The sequence below is a fragment of the Silene latifolia genome, chromosome 7 (assembly GCF_048544455.1).
Source record: "Silene latifolia isolate original U9 population chromosome 7, ASM4854445v1, whole genome shotgun sequence".
NCBI lineage: Eukaryota > Viridiplantae > Streptophyta > Magnoliopsida > Caryophyllales > Caryophyllaceae > Silene > Silene latifolia.
In genome coordinates this window covers 63252859-63263318 of record NC_133532.1, presented here as the reverse complement: position 1 = coordinate 63263318, position 10460 = coordinate 63252859, and the positions used below count along the sequence as shown (strand labels likewise).

At 31.8% G+C, this 10460-nt stretch overlaps 1 protein-coding gene across 2 annotated transcripts; it reads left to right on the top strand.

The window, feature by feature from the left end:
- LOC141592250 (uncharacterized) lies at window positions 1-10047 on the top strand. 2 transcript variants are annotated; one of them, XM_074412854.1, is made up of 9 exons: window positions 1-107; window positions 188-385; window positions 4516-4827; window positions 4932-5123; window positions 5789-5986; window positions 7351-7656; window positions 7946-8107; window positions 9447-9530; window positions 9629-10047. In XM_074412854.1, the coding sequence occupies exons 1-9, from the start codon at window positions 72-74 to the stop codon at window positions 9734-9736; spliced, it is 1596 nt and encodes a 531-aa protein (XP_074268955.1). In that variant the 5' UTR covers window positions 1-71; the 3' UTR covers window positions 9737-10047. The 2 variants fall into 2 exon arrangements, with proteins under 2 accessions (XP_074268955.1, XP_074268956.1); XM_074412855.1 differs by lacking the exon at window positions 7351-7656.
- Window positions 10048-10460: the final 413 nt, after the last annotated feature.

Below are 10460 nucleotides of genomic sequence, written 5' to 3'. Positions count from 1 at the left end.
CCCGTTATTGCAAATTGCCAATCACTATAAAGCACGAACATTGAACTTTGGACGGTGCATACAAATAAAAAATGGGTAGTAGCAAAAAGGCCGTGAAATACATTCTGGTAAGTAAACTCAAACTCTTAACCTTTCCCTTAACCAGCTTGCTTATTTTACTGCGTTGACTCACTGAGTCCGATCACAGGTTGACGCGTTTGCTGACACCGAGTTCAACAGTAAAGCGGCTGCTCTAAGCTTGGTGGAGGAGAAGAAAGATGAACCATGGCTGCATTCCCTTGCACCCGAGTTCAACGTTTCCCAGACTTGTTTCTTGACTCGATTCTCCGATTCCAACTCCATCCACCCCAGGTTTCGCCTCCGTTGGTTCACTCCTCTTGGTGAGGTATTGTTATTATTGTTATTTCGCCTACCTCTTTTATTTTGAGAATATTTTAAGATTATTTCATGCGAATAATCCATCCTATGGGTGCCCTGCAAATAACACTCCATCCTATTAGTAATTCCAATTAAATCCATCATATCCACCATTCTTCCCATAACAAACTCACTTAAAATTATGACCGGTTACACCAGGTTACATTCTCTTCGACTGACTTCCTTCATATTTGTACATCTCCTCTACATTTCTTCAACATTTCCTTCATATTACCTTCTAAGTAAGTCAATATTTCTTTTATAGAACAATAATTACTCTAATTATCACCTTAGTCTATTGATGATTTGATTCCATTTAACTGATTCGGGTGTCATATGTTCCCCTTTTTTTTGGTCAATTTCCCAGTTGATTTCCAGGTTTCTCACCACCAACCAATGCTCTCCAACACCATTTCTGGCCAATTTCCTTCTTCAACCGCCGCCATTTTCGTCCTCCTTTTTTTCCCCTCGTTTCAATCATCTCACCACCACCATCACCATCCCTTACGCTCATCATCATCGTCACTTAGCAGACCAAACATCATCACTTACCCTCATCATCGTCATAAATCGCCAACCAAACAAATACCACCATCGGAGGTTACATTCATCAAAATCCTGCAATAAACACACAACACAAGTGTACGCAACGCCACCACTATCGCAGTCCCCTTTCTCAGATCTATATTTTAACTCTCTCCCTCACCGTCATCAATCCCGAACCGGAAACTCCATTATTAAAGAAGCCCCTGATAAACAAAGGGCTAATTTCATAAAAAATGAAATCGAGTAGAGAAATGGCTGGCGAGAGGTTTGAGATTAAGAGAAAATAGGGGATGAAGCAGGAATGTGGATAAAGGTAAGCACCAGAAAATGAAATGGTGGATACTCAGTGTTTTTAATCTAAAAATAACAAGGTGACCTGTTGTTCAGGTCGCCCGTCTCTTGAGATTGTTATGGGAAGAATGGTGGATAGGATGATTTAATTGGAATAAATTATAGGATGGGGTGTTATTTGCAGTGCACCCATAGGATGGATTATTCTCATGAAATAATCCAATATTTTATCAAATAAATAACTTGGGTAACGATTATGTACAAAAGAGCGAAAAAAAACACACGTAAAAGGTGGTGGTGTCCATATATATATAAAGGGTGATGAGAACGCCATTATTATACGACTATCTACAATTTATTTTCTCACAACAAGAATGACATTAGTAAAAATGATAGTGGATTTTATCATTTACCTAGTATAAAAGCTAGGTTTTTTAAAGGCTTCTGATTGGCCGATAAAATTCATAAAATTGACTTTGTATGGGTCTCCCCATGTTCTACCTCTCATTTAATTACCCTCTCTCCTCTATAATAAATTTCTACTCTATTCTGATTATTCAATTGTCAATTCTTAATTACTCAATTCAATAATTAGTGATAAAAATTGTAAACGAGTTATCACTCTCCAACCCATTTTAAATAATTTTGTTGACTTTTAATTTCAACAAGTCAACTGTTACATAAAAAAAAATAAAAAAAAAAATAGTTTCATGTTAAAAAAAAATGATGTTTAAAAAAGAAGTATGGAGTATAGTAAATAAATATAAATTCCTTAAAAAATAATATCTTAATAAAAAATACCAGGTATCTAAAAATATTATGTGTATAATTGTTTTGCGGAAATAAATCTAATCCTTCGGAATATATCGACCTATTTAAAAAAAAATTAAATCACCATAATAATTATAAGTATACTACTGAATCTTTTAAAAACTGTAGATTTGAAGGTTTTCGGAAAAAAAATATTGATAAATCTTTTAAAATGAAAAAAATACGAGTAACAATTAATGTAGAAGTGGAGATTTTCGGAGAAAAAAGGCAAAAAAAAAATATTTACGAATAATTCTCTAAAAGAAACATAAAAAATACTTTAATGAATATACTAAAATATAATAAATAAGAAATAAACAAATAAGAAGCATATTAGATCTGAAAAAATCTTAGAAAAAACATATTGACAAAATTTTAAAAGTCGAAAAAAAATATGTACTTTGAAATGGACCAAGCGAATAAAAGAACCCAGAGTATAATTTTTGGATCATAGATACATGAATTTCTTCTACTTATACTCTTCAATTAACTCCAATATTGACCTTAAATTTATTAAATTCGAATCTAAAAGGCATTAAAGATTAAAGAATATGTATATTGATGTAAATTGTCGATAGGCAGAAAATTAGAGGAAAATTTATCTTTATTTTTTCTGTTAGGCTGGAGTCCCGATAGAGATCGAATAAGAGGTGAAAAGTGTGAAGGTGATACTTGAGAACGGGTAGGATCACAAAAGGAGAAAAATGATGATGAACAAAGATTGGTTTAAATGAGCTTAAAAATATAAGAGGTGACTGATGAGGAGTGCGGCGGAACTTTAAGATAGGGGTAGAGAGTCACATGAAATGGGACGAGGGGTAAAATGAGTGAGGAGGTGGCTGGGTATGGTTAATTACTTAAAACATATTTTTGGTTATGTATAATTTGTTTAGCTTTTAAGTTTTGGTAGGTTTATCCGTTTATATGTCAAAATCAGAATTTATAGGTAGGTAATACGGACTTACGGAGTACGTAGTAGTGAATAATAGAGCGTACGATAGTAGTGAATAATATGGGATATGGTAGTTGTTGTGAAGCGGTTTTGCTGATAAGACGATTTTATTGTCTAAAAATACAAATTATTTATTAGCATTAAATAAAAAGTTTTCTAATAAAAATAGACCGTTTTACAGTATGATGTCATACTATTCTCTAATTTGTGTAAGGGGCATATTTGTCATTTTGTAAAAAGTTATTTACCTGATATGGAAATAGATAACGAATGAATAATATACTTAAAATAAAAGCAAATAACAAATGATTCGGCTAGAGAGAATAATAGTTTTGAAGTCATATTTTAGTCATATTTGCATTTAAAGAACTGAAAATGTCGGCCCAATTACAATTTAGGCACATTAGGATTGTTGATCTAAATATTATAGAGTATAATTTGTAGATGTACCTTTATTTTAACATGTCGAGATAATATATAGTTATTTTCACTTCCGTCGGCCCTCCATATAAGATTATTCTTCGTTCTTTATATCAGTTTAAATGTATTAAAATCATGTTATATTCAGTAGATACTTTTAACCACTTTAGTTGATCATGAATTTATTCTCATCGCTGTTTGTTTTCACTTCCGTCGGCCCTCCATACTTTTGCTTGATTTATTCTCATCGTTGTTTGTTTTGCGATGGCAATAAACAAAGTCAAGGATAATCATACTCATTTAAGTGCTCTTATATACAATGATAAATTGATAACGCATGTTATTAATTACGATCCGTGCATTTTCTGCACGGGTTTAAAACTAGTTACCCTATATAAAAGAGAGCAAGATGATTAAACTCCCTAGTTATCGTGAATAATTTTTCACAATAGAAAACTTAGGACGATTAAGGAGGAACTATCCTAGAACTAATTGGTGATATATATGGTAAATCATTTGGTTTATAAAATTATAAGGGGTGAACTTCCTCCTTAATTTGTTAACGTGCGTGGGACACTGCCATGTAAGTAGACATTATAATAAAGTTCATTTTTGTTTTTGGTTATTAGAATCTTATTGATAAGATATAAAAACACCAATGAGCCATCATCTTAAAAATTTGTTGAAATAGTTTTTTTTTTTTATGATACCAAGACCTGATGACTATTATTTCGGGTTTAGAAAGATGAAAGAGGGCATATCGATTTTAATTGGTCACCGTTAGACCTGTCAAAATTGACCCGACTCAAATAAGTCGACCCTACATCCGAACTGAAAACCCAAACTTGACACGAACTAGAATTGACCCGAGTCACCCGACCCTATATGACCCGACCCGAATGTTAATTGTTTGAAAATGATCGCTATTCCTAAATAACTTGATGATAGTTGACTCGAAAATGGCGTGAACCCGAAATGACCCGATTTGATCCGAATTTTCGCAAAACCGAAATGATCCGACCCGGTTAACCCTTTTGTCAAGTCTAGTCACAGTACTAAAATTTCAACTTATTGTGCAGGTTGAATTGTGTGAGAATGCAACTTTAGCTGCTGCACAGTTCTGTTTTTCGTCTAAATTGGTGACGGGAAATATTATAGAATTCTCAACACTTATTGGAATCCTGACTGCTAAGAAAATTCTTGATCCAAAAGAATATGGCTTAGTGAAGTCGGAATATGGTGATGTGGAGCAGCAGTTTTTAATCGAATTAGATTTTCCAGCAATCTCGACAACTAATTGCCCTGTAAACGAGACCTCTTTGACATCAAATGTTCTAAGTAATAGGAGTACTTTCATCGGCTCCAAGAAGACGGCTTCAGAAATTTATTCTGTATGTTAAATGCTAATTATTCCGTGTTTACTTTATCTTCTCTTCATTTTGGCTCATCTTGGTCCATACTCGATGGATTAACTAACGTCTTATCTTTTTATTAGGATGTCTTGCCGTCAGCTGATGCCATTGCTGCTTATCAACTAAACCTTGAGGAGACAAAGCAGTTTCCTGGTAGAGGGTTGATCATAAGTGCTGGTGATCCATCAGAATCTGGATTTCACTCTCTGAGTCGATTTTTCTGCCCAAAATTTGGCAATCTAATGCCGTCCAAGTCACCAATCAAATATTATGTGGTATTTTGTCTATGCATGCCAACATACATTAAAATAAACGGTTAAAATGCATACCATATCAATCCTAGATTCCTAGATAACACCAGCGGCAAAGGGAAGGGGCAAACATTAAACAATGTGATGGACTAATAGGAAATATCACCCCCATAACCGATAACTAAAAATATGAATATTATTTTTTTTCAGGGAAAAAAATATGAATATTATTATAGCCAAGTATTCTCACTATTTATTTTCTAAACGGAAAATACATGTGGTGCTCTTAAGGTTTGACATTTTACCCGAAATATCCCAATTTTTTTATCCGAAAAATTTTAAGAGGTCATAACTCGTGTTTAAGAGTTCAGAAACTGATAATTTTTTTTGAAGTCGTAATTCTCGGAAAGATGATCAAATTGAAAAAAAAATCGTCACTTTCTGACATTGTAAACGCGAGTTATGGCCTTTTAAAGTTTTCCGGATAAAAAAATTGGGTATTTCGGGCAAAATGTCAAACCTCAGGGACAACCGCGTGCATTTTCCGTTTTCTTAAAATTACCGTGTTTTATTATCATTCGTCCTGGTTTTACAAAAGGTTAATTTGCTCTCTAAAATTTCGAATCAAGGCCCTTATTTTCTTTCTACATCATAACATGGTAAATTTTTGTGGTGCAATGTATGTTTAGGTTAATGCATTTTCAGAATCTCCATTTCGTGGAAATCCGGCCGCAGTTTGCGTATTACAAGAAGAAAAAGAAGAAAAATGGTTACAATATGTTGCTCGAGAGTTCAATCTTTCTGCAACATGTTTCTTAACAAAGGTTGATGATTCAAATGCTTTAGTGCCTAAATATCGATTAAGGTGGTTTGCCCCAGCGGTGGAGGTGTGTGTTCATCAATCTATCTTTAATTATTTTCAATGTCATTACGTTTTCATCGTTCTTGTTGCATACTCCTTCCCATTCATATTATAAGTTTGTTTATCAATTTTTGATAAGTATTTCAATTATTTATGTACTAGTATAGCAACCCGTGTTACAGCATAGTAATTTTATAAAGGTTAATTCTAGAGATAGTGTATTAACATTATTTTAATAAATTGAATATGAATTTAATTTAATGTAAATGTACTTTTATATATAAAACGTAACCATAAGAAATATTCCATATATGAGGGCATAGTGATTGACGGCAATATTATTATTTGTAATTGTGTAGAATATTGTGGTAGAAATATTTCATATATGGGTTGACTAAAATATTTTGAATACAATATATTAGAAGGGAATATTCTAGAAGGGAATATATTCCGTGTGGGGGAAAGATGAGCGGGAAATTTGAGCGGGAATAACAAAAATGTGTACAAAAATGTGTTATTCTTTTAGTCTATAGGGGATGTGCTTGGCTTAATTTTTTTAAGTGCTTTTATATACCAAAAGCTTAAGCTTGGCCAAACACATAATTTTCTTAAATTCAATACTATTTTTAAAAAAGCCCAAATCATTTAAGATATTTTTAATACATAAATGATAAATGTGTATGTCTAAACATTTCAATAAAATAAAATAAATACTTATTCATTCATATTTGTACATTCTTTACAAATAGAGACATATCTTGATATACTTTTAACGATATTTTTTTTCATTTTTCATTTGTTAAGTTAAAAAGCTCCATTTTATAAAACAGTTTTGTAAAACGATAGCCAAACACTTACACCTTTTTTTTTTAAAAAAAAAAATAGCTTACTAAAGAACTCATTTTCAAAAATAAATAGCAATTTCTTTAAAGTTAGGCCACACATACACTATATAACATGGAACGAGTTTAGAATGGTTATTATATATTGCCACAGTGGGTGTCGAAAAAATAGCTTGTCTAAGCCAGTACTCGTTTATCTCCATAATAAGTGGCACAAGTTAGTTCACCAAAAACAGAAATAAACGGTATCAGTTATTTATGTTGAAAGTGATTAGAAATAACACATGCATCATTAATGAAATTTTCGAGAAAACGAACTTCATTTCAGTTTAGCTCAGCTTGAATTCTCTCTGCATACTGAAACACTTAAATTGGTTAGGTGGTACTTGATTTAAATCTCACTCTCGCACAGTTTGAATTCTCTTCGTTTCACTTGACTCCATAGCTTCCTATCACAACTTTTTCCTATAAATGATACTATTTTGTGTATTGCTTTTGTAGATTTGGTCACAACTTTTTTAATTAGAGTTCTTTTAAAATTGTGCAGTTAAATATTTGTGGGCACGGGACAATAGCGGCTGCTTACGTCTTATTTCAAATGGGAATGGTGAAGCACAATAAAGTGGAATTCCACATAAAATCTGGGAAATTATTGCTTGCTGAACGTATTGTTGATAACATAATAACTAGGAATGAAGTTGAGAGGACTCAGCACGTATCAGTTCGTTTGGTATTTCCTTTGATCCCAATTATTGGGTGTGATTCAACAGAGATGGAGCTTGCATCTACATTCACTACTTGCACTGATCTCCCAATCAATGTTGTTAAGATGTCATATGAAGAAGAACTTATAGTAATGTTTTTCACCTCTTTTTTTACACAGTTTTAATAAGAATTACAAAATACTTAATTAAAATTTCTTTTACTCGTATTATGTGGCTTGCTTAATGTATGATTATTTTTTATTTAACTTTAAAGAGGTTTTAATCAAGTGGGGTTTTAGTACAAAATCTAGTGGTTAAGTTAAAGGTAATTGAATATTAGTATATGAGTTCAAATCAAGTCTTGTATTTTATGTATGAAGGGTGACCATATTTATCTAATTATTGGTTACTTCAATTAAATGCTTAATGTTGAAACAGGTGGAATATCCATCCGGAAAGGTAGTAGCTGATTTATGTCCTTCAATTAATGAAATTCAAAAATGGCAAGGAAGGGGAGTTGTCATCACTGGAGCTGCCCCGAAAGACTCTGGTTTTGATTTTTTCAGTCGTTTCTTTTGCCCCAACTTGGGAATGATTGAGGTATATCTTGTCAAATTTCTTATTCAGTTCAATCTAATGTATTAATGCAACTTAAAAATAGAGACTAATCTAATTAAAATAGTTAGAATGGATCACTTTTCTTCTTAGTAGTTTCTATAAATATGTAGATAGAGTAATGGTAAAATAAATTTCTCTTGCTGTTAATTGTTTGTATTAAACTAGTATATAGATCCCGCGCAATGCATGCGCAGTATAAATAAAGTTTTTATTTTCAGAGGTATTATTATTTATACATTTTAAATCGGTACCTCATTAATATTTAATATTTCACCCTATTGTAGTTTGATATGAAACAAAAAAAAAATTGAAATTGAAAACTAATAAAAAAGAATTGAGTAAAATTATGAAATATTTTTTGTTTACCATAAAACTAAGAATCATTTTATAAATTTTCTCCAACTATTTAAAGATTTTTTTTCCTCACGAAACTTAAAATAAGAATGAGTCAAGTTATTCTCTAAAGTTATAATTATTACATTAATGAAAATTTACCAACTTATATTTTATAGTTTAACACCAATTTTAGTTTATTTTAATGAAAAAAAATATTTTTGAATTTAAGCAAAAGATTATAGTTAATTATTAGATTATATTTTAATGAAAAGATAATAGTTTAATAAAAGAAAATTTTACTTATTTCCTTAGTTAGATAAATGTATTTTGTAGGGAAAACTAAGAGAATTTTATTCTCTTAATAGTAAGAGGGATTTGTAATTAGGGTAAAGTTAACATAATGTTCTTGTTAATTTTGTACTCACTCCTTCTCATTTTTATTGTGCCCTTTTATTTGGAGGATATAAAAAGTGGTGAACTATCTACTATACTCCTTCAATTTAAGAGATTCGAACATGAAACCAATTATCCAAATACCTCTCTCTCTTATAACCACTTTTCAATTCACCATTAGGCTTAGAATAATTAACGTTGATTTGGGTCATAAACGACGACATGACATAAAAAAAACAAACTTATCTAAATTAATTACTTTTGTAGTATTCATGATTTTCAAGGTATCTTACCTCATAGATATGATCAAATGAGATCACCCTTACCAATTGACCTAGTATTTAGTGGACATGAAACATGTAATTCTTTTTGGATCATTCTATAACAGTTTCTTTATATTGCTAACACCAAAAAATTGTTGGGACATGTCGACCCCAATACCCCACTATTTACGATCGTCCTTATGAAATTAGGTAATGTTATTTATGTTTTCATATTAATAACTTATGTATGAATCCTTAATATTGCTTCGATTATGTTTTCGTGAGAAAAACCAGCTTAATATTTGCATCTTGTATGATAAATTGTTTAGGATCCAGTATGTGGGAGTATACATTGTGGTGTGGCACCATATTGGAGCAAAAAGTTGGGTAGGAAACATCTAAAAGCTTATATGGTAAGACTTTTTTTACACCTTTATAATCTATTAAAGGGAGGCTCTACCAAAATTCCGATAATATTAATACTAATAGCATCCTCTATATATTATTATAGGCATCCCCAAGAGGTGGAGAACTTGAGCTACAGGTAGATGAAGAGAAACAACAAGTGTTGATTCAAGGGAAAGCAGTCGTTGTGATGGAAGGTTTCCTTTTTCCTTAGATTTGCACGGAAGATGATACACATACACGAGGTGTATGGTTTTTCCATACACAACCAATTACGTGATGACACATGGCAAACTAGAGTTAATCTCCATTAGTTAGTTTAAAGTTAGGTTAGTAATTTAACATTTGTAGTTAAATTGTTAACTACATTTAGTTAAAAATGTCCTTGATGAGGATCGATCCCATAACCTCTTGGTTTGAATACCCTTACTATTACCATTATGACACATTCATCTTGTTGTCAATTTTGCATATCTTTTGATATATCACAAATTCTCATTTGTGACGGCGTTATCCGTCGCAAGCTTACGACGAGTCGAATACATACCATATTAGATGAAAATGAACCGGGTAGAAGGTGCAAGTGGCAGACAAAAAAAAAGTGATGTGCAGGCTACTGTGTACTTCATTATTAATTTAATACCAATTTTTTTAACTTTACACTATTGCATTTAATGCAATTGTCTCCCATCATCACACATCACCTCCATATTTTTCTTCCTTCCATTGTTAATCATTTCACCCATCCATTCTTTCATCTCATTTTTCAATCTTTACATCCCAAAATCTCTTAAAATCACATTTAACATTCACAAAATTTGTAAAAAAAAAAAATTACTATCAAAACAAAAACAAAAACTTATAAGAAATAAAATGGTGGATGGGCTGCCCCATGTCTCTACAAGAAAAACTGTATCAAAGAAGACACCACATATGAA